This window comes from Canis lupus, chromosome 11 (genome assembly GCF_011100685.1).
Source record: "Canis lupus familiaris isolate Mischka breed German Shepherd chromosome 11, alternate assembly UU_Cfam_GSD_1.0, whole genome shotgun sequence".
Taxonomy (NCBI): domain Eukaryota; kingdom Metazoa; phylum Chordata; class Mammalia; order Carnivora; family Canidae; genus Canis; species Canis lupus.
The window spans coordinates 53,601,363-53,627,849 of NC_049232.1; the positions used below are offsets into that span (position 1 = coordinate 53,601,363).

Below are 26,487 nucleotides of genomic sequence, written 5' to 3' on the forward strand. Positions count from 1 at the left end.
AATCAGGGAACAATAGAGTAACAAGGTGGGTTGATCCCCAGGCGCCAGGTGAGGGGGACATCACTCTGATTGTGGGGTAATTAGGACTTCTCGGAGGAGGTGGCACCCGGGGATTGCTCCCAGGAGACTATCCCTGAAGGCATACAGGCAGACTGCTGGCAAGCCTGCTGGCTCCTGAGTTCCTCAGCAGATGTCATGAAAGACTTTTACAGGCAAAGCCCTACATCAGCTCCCATCTTCCCTCTTGCTGGGAGATGGGACCTGAGCACCTGGTATAGTCAAGGCAGCAGGGGTTCCATGAAGTCACAGGAAAGGGCACAGCTTACAGTTTATAGCTCACATGCACCTCACCACAGTCCCACACGAAGGGATGAGCCCCGACGGCAATTCCCACCAGCAGATGTGAAAATTGAGGCTCTGGCAGGTGCAAGACATCCACAAACCCAGCGAGGAGTATGCAGAGCTGGGATGAAGGTCTGTGATCCTGACCCCACTCAGCCCAGCGCTCTTCCTTTCACGGCAGGCTGCCGCCACCTCTGGGCAAATGACAAGCATTCTAAGCAGAGGAACCAGCAGAAGCGAAGGCTTGGAGTCACGCCAGGCATGGCTGAGTTGGATGGTGGTTTAAGAAAAAAACAGGCCTGGATAAAGCATTCCATTGGACAGCTTCACAGATGAGGTAGTCAGATGGCAGTGACCAGTCAGGCTGACAAACAAGGATGGGAAAGGGAAATAGTCCCGTTCTGGAAGGACAAAGGCTAAGTCCAGCATGGAGGGAGGAGCACTAGACTGGCAGTCAAAGGATGTGCTTGCTGTCTTAGTTTCGGAGACTCTGACTTCTTGGTCCTCACCGCTGTTCCTATGTGTTCACCCAGGGAGTTGCACTAGATGGTCCCTAAGGGCCTATCCGGCACCAAAGGTCCACCCTCTTGACCCTGGGCACCCAGGGAGGGTATGATTGCTCACTACAGCAGGGTAGATGGAGGAGACGGAGTGAGGACCAGCAGTAACTGCAGGCGCGGTGGGGACAGGCCAGGCAGAAACAGAGCAAAGGAGGTGCCTGACTCTCTCCCAGATGATGCGTCAGGCCAGGTATGAGGAGATGTGGAGTCCTCACGGAGACCCTTCTAATGAGCACTGGGGAGGTGTGGTGGACAGTAGAATGACTCCTCCACAGATGTGTACATCCTCACCCCCAGAACCTGCAACTTTGTTACCTTACAAAGCAAAAGGGACTTTGCAGACGTGATTAAATCAAGAATTTCGAGATGTGGTAGTGACTGGATTATCCAGGTGGGCCCAATGTCATCCATCACCAAGGGTCTCTATAGAGGGAGGTAGGAAGTCAGAGTCACGGAGAGATGTGATGACAGGAGTAGAGATCAAAGGGAGGGAAAAGAGGCTACCTGACCGGTTTTGAAGATAAGGTAAGGGGTATGAGCCAAGGAATGCAGGCAACCTCTAGAAAAAGCTGGAAAGGCAAATAAAAGGATTCGCCTCCAGAAAAAACACAGTTCCTTGATTTTAGGACTTCTTCCCCCAATGGTAAGATAATAAATTTGTGTCATCTTAAGCCTCAAAGCTTAATGCTTCTGGTAATTTGTGACAGCAGCAGCTAAAATCAGATTCAGGAGGCCAGTGGAATATCCAGAAGAGGGAGCCAAGCAGTCTGCTCAATGCTGGACAGAGCCCACCCCCTAGTAAGCATTTTCACCATCCTCTTGGTGTGGAGGACCTCCTAGGCTCTCTGGCTCAGGCCGCTTTCCTGAGGTCCAAAATTTTATTTTATCTTAATTTTAATCAAAAACTTGAAATCAATACTCATATAGCATTTACTGTGTTCCAAGCAGCGTTTTTTTGTGTTTTTGAAAATATCAACCCATTTTATTATATAACAGGTTTCTATCCCCCGTTTTATAGATGAAGAAACTGAGGCACACACACTCACATGCAAACAATTGAGCAACTGAGGTCACCAATTCACAAGTGGTAGAGCTGGGATCCTAAGACAGGCAGTCTGGCTCCAGAGTCTATATGAGAGATTGTACAGTTTGATCAGCTTCCACAGACTCCAGTGCCTGCTAGTGTAACTGTGCTGCAGGTCAATGTGAGAGAGCTCTGCTTGGATACCTCTGATGATGTGGAGCTTATTACCAACAGAAATGATACAGTACAAAAGTTAGAAAATCAGCTCTGCTACTTACTGGTGCGTGAACTCAGGCAGTTGCTTTAACTGTTAGCTGGCACAAAAATAGTACCTATGTTTCATGGAATAAGGGATGAAATGAACCAAAGCACATAACAATTGTTCAATAAACATTCACTATTATTGTTATTATCTCCTGAGGCAGCCTATTCCAGCTTCAGAGAGCTCAAACTGTTAAAAAGTTCTTCCCTGCACTCAACTAAAGCTTGCCTCCCTGTGGCTTTCCCTGATGTGCTCCTAGCAACCACACCTCTTCCCCCACAGCCCTGAGCACAGGAGAGGCAGGAGCCAGGCCCCAAATCAGCTGTCTTAAGCCACCGGCACTGGGTGACAAGGTACCCTGCCTGCCCTCCTTCCTGGACCCTGTCCTCCGTCTGCAGTCCCAGTATCAAATACTGAGAGGGATTCACCCCTTAGCCCTGAAAAACTGATTCTCTAACCTGTATTGCTTGAGAAAAGTTCATGACAGTTCATCCAGAACATCAGATAGGATGGAAGTTCTGTCCCTATCAACATGTTGAGTATCCATAAAACACGAAATAAAATTTTCGAAAAATTGAACAGTATGAGGAGTAAAAATCCATTTGTAGGAAATAAACCACAGGTATATAACCTGATATCTATGCATAGAAGAGTTTCTGGAAAAACATGTATCAAACCATCAACTCTGAGCATCAGCAGGATAAGTTAGGAATGGGGTGAGGGGGGTACGGTCACATGCAGCTATACACACATATGCACCACTTGGCTTTATTATATTATGTTGTGATTTAAAAGGAATTATCGGGGCACCTGGGTGGCTCAGTCAGTTAAGCATTCGACTCTTAGGTTTCAGCTTTGGTCATGGTCTCAGGGTCATGAAATTGAGCCCCACGTTAGGCTCCATACTCAGCACAGAGTCTGCTTGAGATTCTCTCTCTCCCTCTCCCTCTGCTCCTCCCTCTGCTTGCATGCAGTCTCTCTCCCTCAAATCAATCAATAAACATTTTTTTAAAAAAAGGAATTATGAAAGGGGTTTGCAAGAGAACAAACCAAGCTTCAAAACAGAAGCTTGCAGTGCTTGGCTCTCCCAGAATAGCCTAGCCAGGGCCTCCTCCACAAAATGTTCCCCAAAGCTCACAGTCAAAGAGAGGCCACCATTCCCTCCTCGATGCCCTCACATACCATGGCTTCTCCCATAATATCTCTATTTTTCTTGTTTGTTTTGTTTTGCTTGGTACATTTGCCTCCCCCATCAGACTATGAGCATGTTGAGGGCAGGAACTCAGGCCCGGCTAGGGTCTGACAGGAAGGAGATGCTGGATTTTGATGAAGAGATGAGTGAGTGAGTGAGTGAGTGAGCCAACGATTGAATGGCAGCACTCAGCAAACTGCCAGGCACCGCAGTTTGGTACGTTTTCTCCTCCAGATACAGCAAGGTAGTGGTGATCTCTGACCAGGAGAACAAGCTAATGAAATCGCTATTTTAGGAAGATGGATCACAGCATGGGGGGCTGGGAAGCTGGAGGTCCAGGGACCTGCTCGAAAGGCTATTTGGAAAGGTCGGCTTCCAAGCTGCTCGCAAGTGTAAAAATCTATGAGTGCATTACCAGGACGGCCAGCCAGCTTTGTTTATTTTTATCCTACGAAATACAAGGTCAGAAATAACCACAGTACTTTCTGCTGAAATTATTTTTTTTAATTGACACTGCACTTTCCACAAATATTAATTCATTTATTCAACCAACAGTCCTGAGGAACACTGTGCTAACCTGAAAGCAAATCATATTTTCCTTTGATGTGCATTTTAATTATGGAGATGCTTGAATTGAATTTTGGCTTTAAAATGATTCAGACCTTTAGCTTCTCTGAATCTCTCTGAACATCCTTCCAAACACTAAGATTTCAGAATTCCAGGTTTCTATAGAATCTAGAACTGTGAGTCTATTTAATAATCCCAAACCAAATACTTTAAACCCCAATCGGATTCACCTTGGATCTTTCCAGAATGCAAATAGCCCTGTATCTCTGTGGAAAGTTCCAGTCTCACATGCTGAGCTTTCTCTCTGGGGTGTCGTCCCCTGAAGCACGACATCTAGTTCAGAGAGAGTGTGACATCTCTGCCCTGGGATGAAATGCCATGTTGTTGAGCAGTCTCCAGAACTTTCTACTCAGCACTCCAGGCCTTCCCCACTGGGTGGGTTACACACTGAGCTGATATTTAGGGAAAGCCACTCCAGGCAAGCAGAACAGCCTGAGCAAAGGCTTGGAGTCAGACACAGGCAAGGCCAGTTGGACAGCCAGCCTGTGACCAGCCGGCCCTTCTTGGCTTGACAGAGGGAGGTTTTCTGTTGGGCAGAAGCAGGAGCAAGAGGAGACAAGGAAGGATAGGCGGCCGGCATGGTAAATCAGTGAGCTGTCCAGGAGTCCGGGGCAAACGGGAGAGTGCTGCCTCCCCTAGAGGAGCAGCCACTTCTCAGCTCTACCACATGTAGCTGCATGGCAATGGGGACCCAGGTAGACAAGATGTTCAATTTTTCAAGACAAGTTAGACATTTTAACCTTTATGTGAAAACTCCTGACTTGTAAGGCACTTTTTAATTTAACTTTTTGACAGTCACATATTGACAACATTTGAAAAATTAAAAATGTAAATAGCATTCAGTAAAAAGTCCTCTTCCCACACCCAGTTCACAGCTTCTGCTTAAACATGGTTGTTAAGTTCCTGAGTACCCTTCCAGGCTTCTTTATTATGCATGTGTGCACAAATACAAACATGCATTCCCATTGTCCTGTTCCTTACACAAAAGGTAGCATTCTGTACAAACTAGTCTTGCTTTTTTCATGAATAATGTATCTGGAAGATCCTTTCCTATCAGGACATAGAGAGCATCCCCATTCCTTCCTACAGCTGCGCAACAGTACATTGGATGGATAAGCTACTCCTGACTTCAACAGTTCCCTACCGATGGACATTTGGGTTGTTCTCCTCTGATCTTTGGAACATTAGCCTAAGCTTTTTTTTTTTTTTTTTTTTTTTAAGTTTAAAAAACACTATGCAGACCAAACAACCTTTGGGCTGCACAGTGAGTACACAGAATGCCAGCCGAAGGAGGTGTTGGCTGTGGCCGGGTCTATGCGTTTATAGCCTGGATGCCTATTTGGACTTTACAGACACTTCAGGCCGGGTCACTAGTGGGAAAGGAAATCACTTCAGTGGGAAACGGCTTCAGGTAGGTACTGCTTGAAGATTCCTTGCCTTTGAGGTAGTAAAATCCCCATCACCAGAAGTAACCAAGCCCTGATATAGAATGGATCCCATGGTGGTAAAGGGATGGGCTGCTTAACCTCTGAAGTTAATTTCCCAAGAGTCCCCAAAGCCTGATTAAGGGCTGGGTCCAACTAGCAGCAGAGAGAGAACTGAGAAGCAGTCCCACACTTCCCACATCTCATTCACTCACTCATTTTACAGTTAAGAGGCATTGTCCGAGGCTGATCTTGTCAGGAATACCTTTCTCCCAAATCTCCCCAAAGCCCCTCATCAGTGGGATCTCAGATCAAAGGCCACCCTTTTAGAGAGGATCTGCTTTGTCTCCCAACCCCACTCACTGTCACTCTTCAACCAGCTGGTTTCTGCAGAACACCAGCCACTAGGAAGTTAAGTTGCACATTGTTTTTCTCTGGTTGCTTGAATTGTCTGGCTCTTCCCAGCAGATAAACCTGGTGAGTGCAGGAGCTGTCCACCAGGACCACCAGCGAGTCCAGGAAATAGTAACGATTCACACTGCACCCTTTTTCAGAGCATACAACTTTGACACCCTAACATCTTCCATGGCATTCCTAGGAAAGCTCCGTGGCTGAGCCCTTGGTTATAAGATATTACACTGTATTGTAGCTTTAATTATATTTTTTGAAGCATCTTTGGCAGACCGGATACATAAGGAATTTCTCACATTTTAGTTTTTGTTATTCATTATCTGAGGGAAGAAGTATTTTGTGGGGTCTGATTGAGCCTCAAAGGCTCATAAAAAAAAAAGAAAAACAGATCTAAGAAAGTGCTCCCAATGGGAAGATGAGCAAAAGGCCAGCCATTCAGAGTGGGTTGGCACTGGCCAGACCATTTTGGTATAAGAGCCCAGAAATATGTTAATAACTATCATTTGTTGAGTGTCTGCACGTACCAAGCACTGTGCTAAGACTCTGCATGGACCATGCATGTGATCCCCACAGGAAGCCTATGAGTGAGTTCTGTTTGGGCTTCATTTTCTAGATGGGAACTTGGACATGGAGGTTAGTAACCTGCCCAAGGTCAACCAGCTAGAATATGGTGATGCTGGGCTTCAAGCTAAGTAGTCTGGCTTTCCTGCTGACATTCTCAATTGCATGCTAGAAGAAATGCCCTCTGGCAATTTAAACTGGGATTTTTTTTTTTTTTTTTTTTTTTTTGGTCCATCCCACCATGTAATGGGAACAGGCCACAAAGGTCAGGGCCCTGAGCAAGCCCTAGTTCCAGCTCTAACTCACTGGATGTGACCTTGAGCAGGTCACCTCCCGTCTTTGGACCTGGGTCTCCCCAGCTGTCAGCTGAGCAGATGGACTGCATGACCCTCCCTCCCTGCCCACCTGTGGATGTTTGTCCAGAGGGAGGCGGGAAGAAGGCCAACATTGGATCCTGGACCCTCCAGATTATCCAGATTATCTTCTCCCTCAACCCACACACCCTCAGATGCCCCTGTGGAGGCACTCAAACTCTCACCCTCCACTGTCTCATTATATCCTTGCAACAGCCAAAGGAGACATGAAGGGCAGGAGCTGCCATCCCCATTTCAGAGACAGGAAAACTGAGGCTCAGAAGACAATCTATGTGCTGAAAGGCAGGACAATTAAGTGGGAAAGTTCAGGTTTACACTCATCCCTCTGACTCCTAATCTAGTGCTCTTTCCTCTGGCCCTTAGCTATTTCTCAGATGAAAGAGGCAGAGGAGGGTAGACTTCCTTGGGCTGCCAAGTCTGGGTATTGAGGCTCCAACATTGAACCCAGGGGTGCAGCAAATCAGAGTTGGTGGTACTCATCTACTGCCCCACTAGTGGTCTCTCTTGCTCAGAGGGGATAGTGCCCGGGGGGCCTCATACCCCAGGGTCATCCACCACGCCAAACTTATTTGAGGAGAAGAATCTTCCCTGGGTCTCCTCCCTCCGTGCTAGCTGCTGATGCAAAAAGATGGTCCTCAGGGGAAGAGGGCTGGCAAGGACACAGGCTGGCCTTGTTCCTTTGTTCTTCCAGGCAAAGGTCAGGTGGGCCAGCTGAGGGCAAGACTGCCGGGCCTTTCACCAGTAGGGAGGTGAGCAGAAGCAGGGAGCCTGGCACCCCACCTGCTGTCCTCGCTGGCAGGTAGGCTCAGCGGCTGCCCCATCGGCAGGCCTATGGCCCAAGGACACACCTGCAGATAATTAGTCCCAATCAGGATGGTCCCAAACTGCTGATGATGCAGAAATGAGCTGGCCATGTCACTGGTTTGCAAATGGTGAGCAGTTTCTGAACCGTGGCCCTGGCTGGTAGAGCACGAGTTTAACTTAATATTTAATGTGGCATATAAACGATGGAGAGAAATCGACTCATTCTCTAATGAGATCTTCCCCGCACAGCACGAATGTAAGGGCTAAGACGGAGCAGGACAGAGGCCACCTCCCCCTCACCCCCACCCCCTGGGAACCCCTCTCCTGACTCTAGCTAGTGCCCTGGGCTGGCTCACAATCTAGCTGAGCACCGACTACACTCTGGGCTTTGTGGAGGAGGGGAGAAGGTAAGGTGTGGGGCTGGAAGACTCTAGGTCTCCCTGGAGTTCAGAACTGTGTCAACACATCCACAAACTCAAGCAGAATTCAATTACTGCCCCGGGGTAACATGGAGGCCCCTCCTAACAGCTCTTGGGGGCATTCCTTCAAGGTGTTCCAACAGTTCTCAGTGGGGTCAGCCCCCCTAGAGGGTGTTCTGACAATTCTGGGGGGTGCTTTTCTACGACTGTGAGGCATCACTGCCTTGCAGTGGAAGAGTCCCCACGGTGAAGTTTCCTTTCAGCTTGCACTCCTGTCATGTCCTGCCAAACGGGACAGGTGAAAAATCTGTTTATAATTATTTGAATCTAGCCCTGAGCTTCATTTACATATAAATGTGAACTTGCAATTTCCGTGGTCTTAATATACACTGAATTTTCTAGGAATGCAACTACTGTGTAAACCGAGCAAAGCTCGTACCTTATTTTACTTGGAACTTTGCCAGGAGTTCTTTACCTATTCATAAAATCACACTCACAGTCTGAGTATGAGTCCCTAAGCCTGTTCAGGGCTGTGGCATTTACAGTGATTCCATGCACGGGGCAAGCCCCGAACTACTTCATTATGTCTTGCAGTTTAAACATGCAGAGAAAAATAAAAATAAAATAAAAATAAATAAATAAATACATAAATAAAATAAACATGCAGAGTATTTACTTAGGTAGGTATATAGTATTTAATTATAAACAATTTCACTCTCATTCTTCCTATATCTCATAATGAAGGCATTATTTTGATTTTATTTGAAATCAGATGTTAAAATAGTTTTTATGAACTTAATTTCAGGAGGGTAAAGGGGCCTTGCTATTATCTGCTATCCCAAGGGCATGCTGGGTAGAACTGGGCAGAGAACCCCAACATCACAGTGCCTCATAAGGCAGGGGAAGGACTGGGGAATCTTCTACTGAATCTTCATGATACAAGCCTCCGACCTGCCTGTGTGCATCCGTGCCTCTGTGTGTATGCCCTTTATATTTTTTCACACCAATGGGATCATACTTCATGTAGTATTTTACAAATTGTTTATTTACTTAAAATATATATTTATTCATTTCGGCACAGAAGGTTCTACTTAATTCTTTTTAATTGGTATAATTGGTTGTATGGTTTTTTGTGCTATAAAGGAGCCATAATTTAGCCAGCTCCTATTGATGGAAACTGAATTATTTCCATTTGTTTGCCATTATAAATAATTCTGTAATTATTATACAGATAGAGATATCACTGTGTATCTATGTGAATATGTGACCTTCATATAAAAGTTCTGGGATAAAATAATAAAATAAAAGTTCTGGGTTAAAAGGTAGGTGTGTGCATTTAAATTTTTGATAGATATTGCTAAATTTCCCTCCAAAATAGATTACACTGATTTGTAACAGTGCATGAAAATAATTTGCTTCTCATATCTTCTCCAACACTGGCCCTCAAGAAACATTTCAATCTTTGATAAGCTAATGGGTTTTTTAAAGTGTCTCATGATTATTTTAATTTGCAGTTTTAGAATCATGAGTCAGGTGTGTATCTTTCATGTGCTGTTGGACATCTGCATTTTTTTCCAATGAATCACCTATCCATATTCTTGACCTGTTTTTTTCTACTGATCTTTTCCTTATTCATTTCTAGAAGCTCTTTATATATTAAGGAAATTAGCTTTTTGTCATCTGTGTTCTCTATTTTTCCCCAACTTTATTCTTTGTCTTTTGGATGTTTTTACATACAGACAAAAGACTTACATTTCTAACTGCCATTTATTTTATTTTTTGTCTTTTATATTTGGAACAGATTTTAAAAGGACTTCACCACTCTAAGATTTAAAAGGTATCCCTCATTTTTTTCCAGTTTATTGTTTTTTTTTTTTTTACATTGAAAGTTTAAATCAACTTGGAATTTATTTTGATATACAAAGTGAGGTATGTCTCCAACAAGCCCAGCTGTCCCAACACCATTAACTGAATGATTTATCTTTACTGATTTGAAATACTACATTTATAAACATCACATATATTTGGGTCTATTTAAGGACTCCCTATGCTGTTATATTTGTTTGTTTACTTTGGTTTCAGTTACAAATAGTTTTACGGGCACCTGGTTGGCTCAGTCAGGAGAGTAAATGACTCTTGATCTCTGGAGTGTGAGTTTGAGATCCACATTGGGCATAGAGTTGAAAGAAAGAAAGAAGAAAGAAAGAAAGAAAGAAAGAAAGAAAGAAAGAAAGAAAGGGAAAGAAAGATAGGTTAAAAAAAAAACCTCAAAGTAATTTTAATTGCTGCTTTATCATAATGTCTTTAAATAGGCTACAACTTCTGTTCATATCTTTATTTCAGAATTTTTACCTATCCTCTAGTGCTTATTTTTCCAGTATTTAGTATCATCTTGACATGTTCCAAAAAAAAAAAAAATTCTGCTGCTAGTTTCATTGGGATCGCTTTGAATGAGTAGATTACTTAGGGGAAACTGACATCTTTATGATACTGAGTTTTCCTGCCAAAGAACAAGTTATATCTCTCCATTTATTCTTTTATGTCCTTAGTGGAGTTTAAAGTGAGGTTTATTCCTCAACATTTGTTTTTTTTGGTGCTATTGTTAAAGGACTCTTCTATTATTTTTCTAGCTAGCTATTGTTTGTTTACTCGCAAGAAAGCTAATGGTTGTATTTATAATTAGAATACTTCTAATATTTCAAAATCAAGCATATGGTTATGCAAAATCAAGACATAAGGTGAACTTTTAAAGAATAGATCGAATTTTAAAAATTTTAAACAAGATTTATTTATTTATTTATTTTTAGAGAGAGCAAGAGCATAAGAGCAGTGGGGAGGGGGTGCAGGGGTGCAGTGCAAGGAGGGGCAGAGGGAGAGGGAAAATCTCCAGCAGCTCTCTGCTAGGCATGGGCATGGAGCCTGACATGGGGCTAGATTTCACCACCCTGAGATCATGACCTGAGCTGAAACCAAGAGTCAGATGTTGCACTGATTGAGCCAACCAGGTGCCCCTGAATTTAAAAATGTTTTAATAAAATAAAATAGCTCAGAATTGCACATGATCATGAGTGGTCCTAGATATGGTAAGAGCTTTTTATGTAATATAATACTGATTTTTCCCAACAGCTTTTATCTGCCACCTCATATCTTGCTCTCACAGCCCGAGGCGGTCCTCCACAAAAATACTCCTTCAGCAATGAACACCCGGAAAACACACCTGTGTGGAAGGGCATGTGAAAGAGCCTTTTTTCTCTATTTTTCCCAGAACAAGGCAGAAAATCTTTCTTCTACTACCTGAGTGCTTTTAATATCCTACAGCAGATAATTTAATGTGTTTTTAGGAAAGATGAAAGTTAAAAGCAACACAAAGAGTAATAATGGGTCAGAGGCTAGAATTATATCTAAAAAACTTTTTTTTTTTTTAAAGATCAAGCATAAGTCTGACTTCACTCTGAAATACAAACAAGTGTTTGGTCAAAGGTTTACTGAAAACCCAATCCATGCCCAGACATGTTGCCTGGGCCAACTGCAGCCTTCTGAGGGAGAGGACCTCATGGGATATCTGTGCCTCACTCTAACTGAGGCTCCTCACTCTCTATCCCTTCCCAGTGCTGACACCTTCCCCCTGCACAGGCTCAGCTGCCTTCAGGCTCTTGGCACGATCTGCAAACAGGGCCTTCACTGCTTCTGTCTGAGCCCATGAGGCCCAATGCCAAACCATAAGCACAGGTCTTAGAGCTGGGTTCTCGTCGTCCTGGTGCCTGTGTGACACCCAGCCCCCTCCCCCAAGGTTCTAACCCAAGCCCAGTCCCCAGCTTCCCTGACACAACCCATAGCCCTCCTGTACTTCTAAAGACCCTTGTCTCTGTAACTTCCTACCATGTCCTGCCTAGCAGCCTACAGGGACATTTTGCTACCATCCCCCACTGAACCCCTGGACTCTGGCCCAAGCACCACCCCCAAGCCTCTCCTCATCTGTCTCTACAGTACTTGAGACTGCTCCCTGTCTGCCAGCTTGGACAAACTTCCAGAATCTGTCCCCCCATCCTATCCCACTGCTCTTGGAGCAGGAGGAGGTATCTGCCTAACCCGGCCCTTCTAGTCCAGCTCTCTCGGCAGCACCAAGCCCAACAATGGTGGCCGGCCACCATGAGAAGGCTCCTGAGAGGAATAAGAGCAGCAACTTATATTGGGTGCTTGCTATAAACGAGAGTCTAAGGACCTCACCTGTATGAGCAAATTAATCCTCACAACAACACTCTGGGTCAGGTGCTATTATCATTCTCATTTTAGGGATCTTTTTGAAAAACACAGCCCAAGGATGCCTGGGTGACTCAGCAGTTGAGCATCTGCCTTCAGCTCAGGGCATGGTCCTGGGGTCCTGGGATCAAGTCCCACATCAGGCTCCCTGCATGGAGCCTGCTTCGCCCTCTGCCTATGTCTCTGCCTCTCTGTGTGTCAAATAAATAAATGAATAAATGAATAAATGAATAAATAAATAAATAAATAAATAAATAAAATCTATAAAAATAATAAATAATAATAATTAAAAAAACCCAGCCCAGAATTCTTATATAATTTACCCAAGATTACAGACCTAGTCAAGGGCAAGTTCAAATCCAGCAGCGTGTCTCCAGGGCCCAAACTATTTATTTATTTATTTATTTATTTATTTATTTATTTATTCATTCATTCATTCATTCATTCATTCATTTTTTATTTTGAGGAAGTTTATTGTTACATTTTGCAATAATAGATGAGGCACGACTAGCTCCTGCTTCTCCAACAACTCAATAAAAAAGACAATTAATCAAGGATAACAGTGAAATTAAAATTAAAAAATACAAAAGCCGAAAGCTTTGGAGACAAAAACAACTACAGTCTATGTGTGGGAAAGCTGTGAATGGTTTTAGTTGAGCCTAGCAAATAGTTTTCTTTCCCCATCCCAAAGAAGCCCAGGGCTCTGAGCTGGGGCCTTTACAGACCTTCCCCTCTGCCCGGTCCGGGAAGCCGGTTGTGGACCCAGGTGGTGCCTGCCACGCTCTCCGGGCAGCTCAGTGCGCAGCCCCAGCCCTTCCCCTCGCGTGCTCCCACTCCGTGGGTTAGAGAGGCTGGAGCAGTGTGGACGCAGCCAGCTGACCAGCCAGCTAAGCCTGGCCCAAGATGCCCCGAGCAGCATGACCAGCGGCCTGGGCCTGGGTGGTAGCGCCCTCGCTGGCAAGCAGCAGCTTGAGGCCCCGGCCATGACTCGCAAGAAGGGCCACCACCCCATGCAGCAGGCTGTGGGCAGGGCCCAAACTCTTAATCTTTCTGCTGATAGCTAAAGAGGCTGGCCCTGGGCCTTCCAGAAAGACAGCTACTTTGCATACACCAGGCACCTTCCAGCCTAAACCTCTTGCCCTTCTTGACTCAGCCTCTGCCTGGAAATCTGAAATGCCAGAGACAGTCTGCCAGAAATCTGCTCTTTCTCAAGTCTCGCCAGCCAGGGCTGCTCTTCCCATGAGAGGAACTGAACACCGGGGCCCTAGCCCACAGGAGATCCCGAAGTCACCGAGGCCCCTCTGTCCTGGGCCTCCCCTGCCATCTGTCCCAGCCCATAGTCCGTGGGGCATTTGCTCTCCTCTGGCTTTCTCAGAGCAAGCCATGTCTCATCAGAGCCACAACTCCCAGCCTGACCAATTCCAGGACCTCATAACCTTATTAAAACAAAAAAATGGCCAGTTAAGTCCAAAAGCACCAAGCCACTCTTCCCACCATGCAGGCAATCTCAGTCTCTCTCCATCAATCTCTCTCTCTCTCTCTCTGTCCTCCACCCTAGGTGCCCTCACCTGTCACAATGGGATAGGACTGCGGCCCAGGCACGCTGCTCCCAATGTCGGCGGGGGTGGGACTGGTCAGGTTGGCCTTCATGTCATCCAGCCCTCCAGCCAGCGAAGCCATCGCTGAATACTCGGTGGTCTGAAAGAGGAAACAAAACAGAAACATCTCAGTATCAAGACTCCAAAGCACCTCAGCCAAATGCCACCACCACATTCTGGGGTTCAGCCACTGAGCGGGGCTAGCCCCTGCCTGTGCTGAGGCCCACAGGGGCTCACAAGCCCCCCGGTGTTGGGAAGGCAGATTCAGTTCAGTGGAACAGGACAGGAATCCAAGCTCGACAGTTCTCCCCAGGTGAGGAGGTGGGCAGGGTTCAGCGCAGCTTCACAAGGATTCCACCCTAGCTTCTCGTGGCCTGTGGGCTCCACGTGCCCAGCCCCAGCGGCCACCGACAGCCTCTTCCATCTCCCTAGATATCAGTAACCAAAACCAGAATGGAAATAAGAGTCTCGTTGCCAAGAGGAGAGAGAGAGAAGTTTCTGATTTCCAAGCTCTGAAACCACAGATACAGAATAACAGACACCACCAGGTCAAGAGGAATGTCAGACATCGTCATGCCAAACCCTCAAATCACAGATGAGTAAACTGAGGCCCAAGGCGAAGAGGGCTTTGTCACGGCCACCAGGGTAGAGTCCCAGTCCAGGGAGTCTCACTCCAACCTCCAACACATGAGACCAAACGAACCACAGTTTGGCAAGTGTTTCTGAGTTCTGGCAGCGTACAAACAACTACATGCTGACGGGATGCACGTATCTGACTGAGCAAGTCCACATCGACGTGTGTGCGTGGCCCAGAGTCATGCTCCTTTCCTTAAGCCATCTCATGAAATTAAAGCTTGTGATGAGTCATGTCCTTGGCATCCAAGCCACCATCAGCAGGGTCTCCAGACCCTGGGTCTTCACGCTCAGGGACAGATGAAATTAGAAGCATGAGTGCCAGGTCTCTTTCTTCCACCCAACCCCTGGGCCTATTTTCCGGTAAAGAAAGTATTTGCAAAAAAAACAAGAAAGTATTTGCAAACACCTAAGCCAAAGAATTTGGTTGTGCGGGCCAAATTCTGGCGTGAGCAGTTCCCTCCAGGACGCTGGCATAGCCAGCATTGCCACATGTCTGTCTGTCCAGGGCTATGTCCTCAGTAGATAGGGACAAGGAAGCAAGCAGTCTCCTGAAAGAAGATGCAGGTGACCTGGGGAGGATGCTGAGGACTGAGCCACAGGGAAGGCAAGCAGGGGAGCCACCCGGCAAGCCGCAGGCAGAGGGGACTCAGACCCAGGCATTTTCCTCGTGATTCTCTCTGCATATGAATTAGGAAGTACTTCTCAGGCAGCTCAAACTGGGGTGGTTGGCAGCAGTGAGTCCGTGAGGTACTGCAGGCCCAGGCACCCTGCCATGAGCCTCACGGAGGACAGCTTTGTCCAGAGCTCCTGGGGCTCTCAATCACCTCCAGCAGAGGCTGATTCTGAAACACGCGGAGAAGAGTACAGGCTTCTAAGGGAGAAGGACGAGAGGGACACGCCTCCTCAACATCCAGAACCACTGTAAAGCTGTAGTAATTAAGACAGTGTGGGATTGGCACAGGGACAGATAAATAGATCAATGAAACAGAAGCGAGTCCAGAAACAGATCTGTGCATATATGGAAACTTGATATACGAGAGAGGTGATGTACAAATCAGCAGGGAAGGATGGACTCTAATAAACAGTACGGGGGTAACGAGTTATCCATTCAGAAACAAGAAGGAAAAAAGAAATTGGATCTTTACTTTACACCAGACACAAAAATCAATTCCAGGTGGATTGGAGACCTAAATGGGAAAGGCAAAGGCATCTAATGTGGTTGGCTCTAGGTCCAGCCAAAAATCCTTGGGGACAAGCCTGCCCTTCAAAAGGAAACAAGTGGTCCTGGGATGCTCATGCAGGGTTCTTGGTCACTGTGAAGACGAGAGTGGGTTCCAGTCATCGGGCTGCCCTCATCCAATGCCTCCTCCTCCAGGAAGTCCTTCCTGACTACCATTCTTTAGGAAGCAAGAGTCCTGCCTTTGCTCTGCTGGCCCCACCAAGTGGTCATGCCAGAGCAAGAAGAACCATAATCTTCACAACCATCTCAAAAGCTCATATTTATTGATCCCTTGCTCTGTGTCAGGAGCTTTACCTGAATCTCCCATTTAATCCTCACAGCAACTCCATGAAATACATTCTACGTTGTCCTCACTTTACAGATGATGAAACTGAGATCTATTACAGAAGGGAAGTAGCTTGCCTAAAGTCACACACCTTCTAGGTGCCACAGCCAGGGTTCCAATCTGGATCCACCTGACTCCAAAGTCTTGACAATTACTCTAATGAGTTTCATACTGTGAGTCCTGACCTGAAAATAGATGTGCAATCAATTTGCTAGTGCCAATATTTTAAACAACGAAATCAGAATGAACTAGAACAGAAAATATCCAAGGTTCTCATGCACAGAAAGAGCCAAGACCTGTTTTATAAATCTTTGTTTCACATATAAGCGAATATATGCATCCTAGGTGGAGATGAGAATATCTTTCTTGCTTCAGGTCCAGACCAGCAAAGTCTGCATTCCACACAGCAAGGAGCTGTTGGGAAAAGGTCACCATCTAGATTTCATCCTCCATAGAATGGGACCTGGTCATGGCATTAGCCTCCTAATTTGCTAAAGAAGGAACTCGCTGGAACAGCTCCTTCAGTGCATTGCCGTGAGCAAGGACAGGAGGTCAAAACAATTCTGTAAGGATCTCTTCCAAGATGGTGTCTCCTGGAGGTCCCAGGACTCTAGGGTAGGGGACAGGGCTCCCTCCTCTCCATGCTACTGGGTACCCTTGTGGAGGCCTGAGCATAACGAATGTTCAGTGTTTATTGAGCCTTTCTTTTGCAGACCAGACATGCTCTCTGACCTTCATCCACAAACCCCTGAGGGAAAAGACACAAGGCCTTGGAAGCTTTAACCAAGAGGAGCAGGAGTGCAGAACCGTTGATTGACCCTGGAGTGGGAAGTGGTCAGGACAGGGTTCTTGGGCAGGTGGTATTTAACCTGGGTCTGAGGAATCCGCGGCCCCCAAGGCTGATAAGTGCTGGAGGAAAGCTCAAAGGTAAGAGGACAGGAGGCGTCTAGAAACAGAGCACATGCCAATAGTTGGGGGAAGTGAAAGTAGACGAAGCGAAGACAGAAAGGCAGTAGAGCTGGGATTCACCTGTGAAGAGTTGCACAGTGAACATACAGATGAACAAATGAATGAGTGGCCTTAGGCGGGCCAGGCAGCAATCTCAACCTAGGGTCAGCATCCCTGCGCCCCTCCCTACCCACTGCCAGACCTACCCCCTTCCTAGGCTCTAGGCTGGGCAGCTGGGTCTGCAAGGGAAAGCCTTTATGTCCCCCACCAAGAAAGCAGAGCCAACCTGGATTTAAGAAAATTGCAAGATGGTAGCCAATGGGGTTACTCTGCCTCTTAATTTCCTCGATGTCCTGTTGGAAAGGTCTTTTTGGTATTTGATTTTGGTTTAGTCAATAAATTCATTGTCAAAGTTTGTCTAGTCACTTTGACAGTCGGGTATGGATCACCTTTCCAAGAAAAAAATCTTTAACTTGTGCTACACATGTGGTAGGAGGTCCAAGAATCCAGTCTCCCAACCACCCCTGGCTGCCAGAAGGTAGAGTGAACTTCCCTCAAGAGCAGGGGCTCTGAGGACAGGGGACTTGGAAACCAGCCCTCAGCTCCCCTTGGCTATCCGTACCTCCTACACCACCACCTTGCAGGGCTTGCCCCAAGCCTAGACTCTCTCCTTTGGTAGGATTCCACAGCTCTTACTCTGCTCCTGCGTAAGCCAGGGGATGCTGTCATTTAGTTTTGGGGTGTAATTATCCCCTGAGTCCTCATCACTGACTGTCCCTTTGAGCTGCTATTGATCCTCTCCAATCTTCTGGGCTCCCTTGCTATAGCAGCTGCTCTTCAGCCACTCCAGCCAGTTCCACCTCTGCCTGGAGGACTCATCTCACTCAGAGGACTCCTGCACTGTCCACAAGACCCAGCTCCAATGTCACCTCCCTGGGGAAGCCATTCCTGGGCCCCCCATTTCTACAAAGAAATCATGACTCTTTGTCTCTGCTTCCATACTTCCACAGACCTCCATTACCATACTTCCATCATGTTTAATGGCTATTTGTCTATTTCCCTTGAGGATGTCTTGAGAGCATGGAACATGGAACATCCCTAGAGCCCCCCTAAGTGTTTGTTGAATAAATGAATACATGGTCCAATAGCATGACATTAGCCACAACACTCAAAAATTAACTAAGAAGTGTTTGAACAAGAACCCCAAGTGATATCCTAACCTTCCCCCACCCCACCCCCATCACTCCCCTCATCAAGTTAGGTGACCAGGAAATAACACCCTTGGCCATCATTAGGTAAAGCCTCTGGGGAAGCACTTTCACTCATATGTGATAAAATATCAGGCATTCGGGGCACCTGGGTGGTTCAGTGGTTGAGTGTCTTGGCTCAAGGTGTGATCCCAGGGTCTTGGGATGGAGTCCCGTGTCAGGCTCAGGGAACCTGCTTCTCCCTCTGCCTATGTCTCTGCCTTTCTCTTTGCATCTCTCATGAATAAAAAAAATAAAATCTTTTAAAAATATATCAGGCATTCAACATTTGTTAGAGGAAATAAAAGGGCCACCCTAAGAATTTTTTTTAAACATTTTATTTATTCATGAGAGACAGAGAGAGAGAGGTAGAAACACAGGCAGAGGGATAAGCAGGCTCCACGTGGGGAGCCTGACCTGGGTCTCGATCCCGGGTCCCTATGATCACACCCTGGGCCGAAGGCAGCGCTAAACCGCTGAGCCACCCAGGCTGCCCAGAAATTCTTTTTTTTAACCTCTGAAGACACTGCCCATTAGGATGGCCAAAGTCTTTGTCAATCCCTCCTACAGTTCAGCACCCCTGAAATTTTTTCTCCTGATGAGCAGTTAACCCACCTGTGGTTGAACAACAGGAACTCTGGAAACCACGGTATGTCCCTTTTTGCTTTGGCTGCCAAGAAGCTCAGTCAAATTCAGTGTTCAACCACCACAACCACAGCATTGCTGGCACCTGGTGTCAGGACCTTCCCTCTCTCGCTACATAATTTCTGAACTTTTTTTTAGCTCTAACTTACTAACTTAGATACACGTAATTGTTTGTTTTGCAGGGCATCTCAAGTCCTTTGTGAAAGTGGAGACGGGACGAGGTAGAAAGGATGACAGGATAAGAAAGATGGTAAAGAAGGTCACGAGAGAGAAAGAAGAGAGAAGGCATAATCGGTGCCTCTGGTAACAGCGACAATGTCCTCCCATTTCTCATAGTTATTTGGGAGGCTAGGGGCTGAACTTGACGCAACAAAGGCAGTCACGCGTGCATAGGCGTGTCAGCAGGCCTACACACTCGGGAACGTGGCTCCCCTCTCCTCCCACCATTGCCAGGCACAGGCAATAGCTTTGTTCCACATTTCTGACTTCTCTGAGCTCTTGGGGTTCTTTCTTAGGATGTTATTTTGGGCTTCTGCTCCTTTCCCATCAGGGCCCCGGGGTGCTGTCCTTGACCACGACCCAGAAAGAAAAATGAACAGCAAGTCACAGACTGTTCACTCCAGGGCAACCAATGGGAATACAACCCTCTGCCTCCTGCCATAGATTCTTGTGAGGTCTCAGGGTCCAGACCAGCAGGTACGCACACCCTCCTCAGATACTATGCTCCAGATGATGGAAAGTCTCACGCTCTCCAATGTCTGAGCTAGACAGATACTCCGAGTCATCTACCCCAACCTGGAAAAACTAAGGTATGGGGCAGGGAATGGACTTCCTCGGCTACTTTGTATCTGTATCATTTGTAGCCTTTAACCCCGTGGTGGAAAGAGCAGCGAACCAGGAGCAGCAACACCAGGTTCTCATCCCAGCTCTGCCTCTTCCTCTCCTGTGTGACCTCAGGCAAGCCAGGCCAGCTCTTGGTACCTCGTTTGCCTCATTAATAACATGAGATTTAAGTCAAAACCCTTGCTGCCTGTCTGCCAGGGCCAGTGTGAGGATCTGAAGCATAAGGACAGGCACTTCTGACCCTAAGCAACACAAGGGACAGGGCATCCTAAAAGGGACTCCAGGAGGCACATGCCCTGGGAAAAGTGTGTGCTGGGTGTCATTTGGGTCCCTAGGAAATTACCTGGAAAAGGACTGCCTGGGGCTGCACCAAGTATTGTCTCATCAGCACGGGGCACCACTGCCATAGCATGGAGGAGAAAAGAAACACAGACACGTGAGAAGGAGGGCAGCATGAAGGAGGGCAGGGCATGGGGACGAAAGCTGCAGAGCTGGCTACCTCAGATGGCTACCTCGGCCCAAGAGGCTTCCCCATCACCTGCAAAGCTCCTCCAGGCTTGCTGCTGAGCCTCAGGTGGTCCCTGAGTTCTGGGCCAGCACCAGGCCAACCACTCCCATCCTGAGGGACGAGAGGCCTGCCCACCTATACACCTACCCCAATGAGGACACGAACTGGAGGAGGTGTGTCCCTAGGGCCTGGCCTGGTGACCTGAGACTGAGGAGGCAGAGGGGTCTGGATGCCTCGGCAGCTAGGGTGGAGCTGGGACCTGGGGGCTGGTGTCTTCCTTCCCTGGCCTCTGCTTCCCCAGCTATCTGAAGACTTGCATGTGATCTCCAAGCCTCCTGCCACTTCGGATGCTCTTTGCCTCCCTAACTGGCCACGTGACCAAGCGTGGATTCCCTGTTCAACAGATGAGCTCCAAGGCAAGAAACGAAAGACAGAGGGGATGCTATAGGTTAGAGGAGACTTGAGACATATCGATCGGTTGCAATGTGGACCCTGACTCTGACAAACAGACTGTAAAAATAAACAACTGTAAAAAGAAATACTATGACATATTACGAACCTATTATAAATACAAATACAGACGGTTTATTTGAGGACATTACAGATTCACTAACTTTTTAGGCGTGATAATGGTATCATGGCTATGCCAGTGAAGGTCTCATCTTTTAAAGAGTCATTCTAACACACTTACAGATAAAGTGATACGATGTCTGGAGTCTGCTTCAAAATAAAGTTAAGGAAATTGGCTACAGTGAACAAATTGTGGTCTAACGGGATACTATTCAAAAATAAAAAGGAACAAGGCACCAAGGCATGCTGCAGTACAGGTGAGCCTCAAGAGCACGCTAAGTGAAAGATGCCAGACAGAAGTGGGATGGCCAGAACTGGCAAATCCGTAACACAGAAAGCAGAGCAGGGGGTGGCTGGAGCCAGAGTGGGAAGGGGGATTAACGATAAACATACAGAAGGGATCTTCTTGGAGTGAAGGGACTGTTCTGAAACTGGATTGTTGGTGTTGGCGGCACAGCTCCATAAATTACTAAAAATCACTGACTTGAATACTTCAAATGAGTGGATTTTTGATAGAAAAATGAAAATTCAATAAAGCTGTTGAAAAATAAAGCTGAGGGATCCCTGGGTGGCGCAGCGGTTTGGCTCCTGCCTTTGGCCCAGAGCACGATCCTGGAGACCCGGGATCGAATCCCACGTCAGGCTCCTGGTGCATGGAGCCTGCTTCTCCCTCTGCCTATGTCTCTGCCTCTCTCTCTGTGTGTGTGACTATCATAAATAAAAAATAAAAATTAAAAAAAAAGAAAACTAAAGCTGAGGGGCACCTGGGTGGTTCAGTGGTTGAACATTTGTCTTTGGCTCAGGGTGTGATCCCGGGGTCCTGGGATCGAGTTCCACCTCAGGCTCCCGATGGGAGCCTGCTTCTCCCTCCACCTATGTCTCTTCCTCTCTTTCTGTGTCTTTCATGAATAAATGAATAAAATCTTTAAAAGAAAAAAAAAGACAGAAAAAGAAAGCAAGGGTATTGAGGAAACAGGATGATCATTGAATCCAGGGGAGGGATGCTTACAGGTTAGACTCTTTGGTCTCCTTTTGAAATTCTCCATAACATCAAAAGTCCCAAACAGCATGTGTTTGAGTCATGACCCCACTTGCCACACCCATCAACTGTCCAAAAAACACTTGCAGCATAATGAGAGCACCCCAGAGGGTGAGGCCAGCCAGGAATTTGCTCTCTTGAAGCCTGTTATCTCCCCATCTTCGGAGACTCCAAGGTTCCAAACACAAGAAGCATAAGGGCCTCCTCGTCTGCATGGGCCCTTTCCAGGTTGCAAAGTCCTTGCAAAGACAAGGCTCAGAGAGGGGAGCCCCAGTGTGCCAGCTCCAAGCTCAGTGCTGGCCCATCACGCCAGAAGCAGAGAGGATTTGCGAAGACTTTGCTACTGGCCCTGAGGGGAAGCTCACACACTTATGGTAGGACATCGTCCTCTGTAAAATGCCCTGGCCACCGGCCAAACTCTACTCCTCCAGCTAAACAGAGAGCCCTGAATCTGCAAGCAAGGAGGAAGAAGGTTCCACACTATTTAAACCTGGGTACGCAAAAACTGCATGTGCAGAGCATGTGTTAAAGAATGGTTCTGTCTTGGGGAGCCTGGCTGGCTCAGTCGGTGGAGTATACCACTCTTGATCTCAGGGTTGTGGGCTCGAGTCCCACACTGAGTGTAGAGATTACTTAAAAATAAAATCTTTAGGGGCGCCTGGGTGGCTCAGTCAGTTAAGTGTCCAACTCTTGACTTCAGCTCAGATCATGATCTCAGAGTCGTGAGACTGAGCCCTGCATCAGGCTCTGCACTGCTTATGGAGCCTACTTAAGATTCTTCTCTCTCTCTCTCACCACCACCCCCTGGCCTTCCCCCACCACTTAAATAAATAAATAAATAAATAAATAAATAAATAAATAAATAAATCTTTTTAAAAAAGAAATAGTTCTGTCTTGATTACAGTGGATCAAACCAATTGGCAGGGAGCCTAGAGACCTGACACTTACTGCCTTGGACTCCCATTCAACCTGGGGCAGACCCTGCTCCACTCTAGGCCTCAGGGACTCCACCTGCCAAATGAGGAAGAAGAACCAGAACCCCAGAACCATCAGGGCCCCTCTGGCTGTGAGGCCTCACCTGAGGCAGAGGTGGGGAGCTGTGCTCTGCACGGGTGTGGTCCTCCCTGGGCTTCTCGCTGGTGTGGCTGAGGTCAGGTTTGGCCACCCCGTGGGTTAGTGAAGGTGTTGCACACTCTATCCAGGCCCCTGAATGCAGACACCTGGCTACCATCTAGAGAGGAGAATGGCTAAGGGAGCCCAGCAGCCCTGCAACCAGGAAGACAGGGCTCAGATCTGAAGATCTGTGTGGAACTAGGCCAGGCACTTCTCTCATGAGTAACATGGGGAATCTGCTTCTCTCCCTCTCCCTCTGCCCCTCCTCCTGCTCCCGTGCTCTCTCTCTCAAATAAAAAAAAAATAAATCTTTAAAGATAAATAAATAAAATAAAAAATGTTTGCTAGGGGCACCTGGATGGCTCAGTCAATTAAGCGTCTGATTTTTGATTGACTCTTGATTTTGGCTCAGGTCATGATCTCAGGGTTGTGGCATTAAGCCCTGACTTGACTCCAGGCTGGGCATGGAGGCTACTTGGGATTCTCTCTCACTCTCTCCCTCTCCCTCTCCCCTCCCTGCTTGTGTGTGCACTCTCTTAAAAAAAAAGTTTTGGGACACCAGGGTGGCTCAGTCAGTGAAGTGTCTGCCTGTAGCTCAGGTCATGATCCCAGGGTCCTGAGATTGAGTCCTGCATTGGGCTCCTTGCTCAGTGGGAATTCTGCTTCTCCTTCTGCCTGCTGCTTGCCCTGCTTGTGTGTTCTCTCTGACAAATAAAGAAAGAAAACCTTTTAAAAAAAGTTTGCTCTAAGGGGGTGTTATAAATGATGCTTTCAAAAATACTCCATAATCTACAGCAGTACTGTTAGTATTTACAGGGGGAAAGAACTGCCTAGGATTCTGAATAACCTCCCCTTTCCAGGAAGCCTTCCCCGATTTCCCCTCTTCTGTGTTCCCAGAACATCTAAGTGGTCATACCTCTACCACTACACTCACCACTTTGCATCACACATCTAATTGTTTAGGGTCCTCATCTCCCAACTAGCGTGTGAACTTCATGAGGATGGAGCTGTGTCTCCCTCATCTTTGTGACAGCAGCTCCTGGCCCAGTGCCCAGCTTTGAACAGATGTGACATAAATGCCTGAGGAACCAAATGAACTGGGACAGGTACCATGGCCTGGCTCTGCCAACAGCACCAGAGGTGCTTCCCAGGGTCACTGAGAGGATAAGTGATCTCAGGATGCTTTTATTTATCAGAAAGTACTATCGGCATGGATGAGACCTGGTCTTTATCCATTTGGCTCTCTATATCTGTGCCCATGCTTGGGCCACAACAGAGCGCAGTCAAATCAAGAGACTTGCAAAGTTTGACTCATCTCCCCTTATTCTGTTTGCAGTCTGCAAGGCATCCCTCCAGCACACCCCCAGACACACTCCCAGGTGGTGTGGAGTAGCAGGGGAAGCCCCAGGGACAGGACTGAAATTAGATATTGTACTTTCTGTCCAAGAGAAACTTTTCTGGCAATGACTAATCAGGAGGCCCCTTATTTCCCCACCCCCTGACCACTTAGAGAATTTTTAGTAAGCCCCGAATCTCAGAGCTCAAAGAAGCTCAGGAGTTATGATGAGGGCTGATCTTTTTATCTGATGCTTGAAACCCACCAGTGGTGGAGAACTCACTATTTCCTGAGGCAACCACTCCGTGGCCACCCAGCTCAGCTACGAGAAAGAGCTAGGTCTGTCCCCGTAGGCCTCCCAGCCTTAGCCTCGGGTGTACTCCCTGTGGCTCCCGTTCTAACAAACATCCTCTAACAGTGGCAGTGCTGTTCCCTCCTGGACCCAATACAGGGCCCACATGTCCCGCACTCCTCATTCTGGACCTATTCTCTCTGACTGGGGCATAAGCAGCTTGCTTCTGCTTTTCTGGTGACCTCATCACCTGGCTGACTCATGCTGTTCTTCATCAGCGCAGAGCTCACTACAAGTTCATCAGAAATGGAAAGTGATTATGCATATGAATTTTTTAAGTGTTCATTTTCTCCTACCCCTGACCCAGGGCTTATAAACTCTCCCTGGCTTCACACTGCCTCCAGGTAACATTGACCTGAACTGTACAGGCCCCAACCCTATTCCAACCTACTTTTCCAGCTTCCACTTTTAATCTACCCTACTTTTAAAACATTGTCCTCTACTCCAATCACAGCACACACACACTGATCCCTGAAAGCCCACGTCAATTCCTTTGCTCATACTGCCTTCCCATTCCCGCCCCAGTCAAAACCCTCGTCCTCTATCGTCCAGATCACACAGCATCTGTTCCTCATACTTTTCTTAGGTTTTCGGTTGAAAGATCATTTCCAGGGCAGCCTGGGTGGCTCAGTGGTTTAGCGCGGCCTTCAGCCCAGGGAGTGATCCTCGGGACCCGGGATCAAGTCCCACATCGGGCTCCCTGCATGGAGCCTGCTTCTCCCTCTCCCTGTGTCTCTGCCTCTGTGTGTGTATGTCTCTGTGTCCCTCATGAATAAATAAATGAAAAATCTTTATAAAAAAAAAAAGAAGGAAAGATCATTTCCTTCTCTGAATTCCCTATGGCATTCCCCCTGCACATCCTTTAGGACATTTGTTCCACGCTACTTTATTCTAGTGATTTGGGACCATGTCTGCTTCCCCTCTGAGATGGGGAGACACCTATAGGTAGCACTCCTGCTCTGTTCCAAGCTGGATCCCACCAGTAGGCCTGGACAGGACCTATCCCCAGTGAAACTGAGTGAGGGAGGGGGAGAAGAGGCAAAGGAATCCGGGGCTCACCCTGAACCTTAAGAGAAGGCCCTGAGCTCAGAGCATTCTGGCTCTTGTCTTCCCAAATGCAAGAAAAGAAATGACAAGGCTTGGAGCGCTAAGCTCCACTTCTGGAGGATGAGAGCCAGGAACCAGGGTCAAGGTCTCTTAAGTGATAAGAAGGTGTGGTGTGGGTGTGGTGGTGTGTGCATTGGGGGCAAGGGCAGCATGCAGGGGAGGAGGGTGAAGAGGACACCCCGTCCTGGAGCCCCAGGGCCTGCTCAGGTTCTGTCTGTGTGATGAGTGGCTCCAGATCCTGACATGAAGAAGAAGAGAGAGTCCTAAAAACAAAGCTCCATCTCTAGGCAGCCAAATTCTATGGGCTTCTCCCAGGTGGTCCATGGTGGGGCCTAGCTGTCCCATCCTGCTATAGGACTAGAAAGGGGGTTAGGCCAGGGAGGCCCATTACCCCCAGAGGAATGCAGACTCACTGGCCAGCAAGGGCCCTGAATAGGGACATGCAAAGGGAGCCCTCTCCCTCATCCTAAAGTGTGGTACGGGAGTGGAGGGGGCACCGCAAGATGCTCATACTTCACTTTCCTTCGGATGGACTTCCCAGCTGCAGCAGGACAGAGGTTACCCTGAGGCCATAACGAAGGAGACCCGTCTGTACTGCAAGGCCAATAGGGCGGAGGCAGGGAGGTGGATGCCCTTGCCCACCACCACCTCCTCCACCCCGCTGCTGCTGAGTGGTGACACACAGGCGTGCACGCGCACACACACTCCTCAGGCCACAGG

The 26,487-nt window shown here is 47.4% G+C and overlaps 1 protein-coding gene across 7 annotated transcripts in view; it reads right to left on the minus strand.

Moving 5' to 3' along the window:
• Positions 1–26,487, minus strand: part of PAX5 (paired box 5) — a 195,159-nt gene that overhangs the window by 72,575 nt on the left and 96,097 nt on the right. For 5 of the 7 annotated variants that reach the window (XM_038552835.1, XM_038552840.1, XM_038552836.1 and 2 more), the window contains 2 exons: positions 20,086–20,142; positions 13,829–13,958 (listed from right to left, as the gene is read on the minus strand). In XM_038552835.1, coding sequence (XP_038408763.1) covers positions 13,829–13,958; positions 20,086–20,142 — 187 coding nt within the window. The remainder of the gene's footprint in view (positions 1–13,828; positions 13,959–20,085; positions 20,143–26,487) is intronic. The other 2 variants (XM_038552837.1, XM_038552838.1) reach the window with 1 other exon arrangement.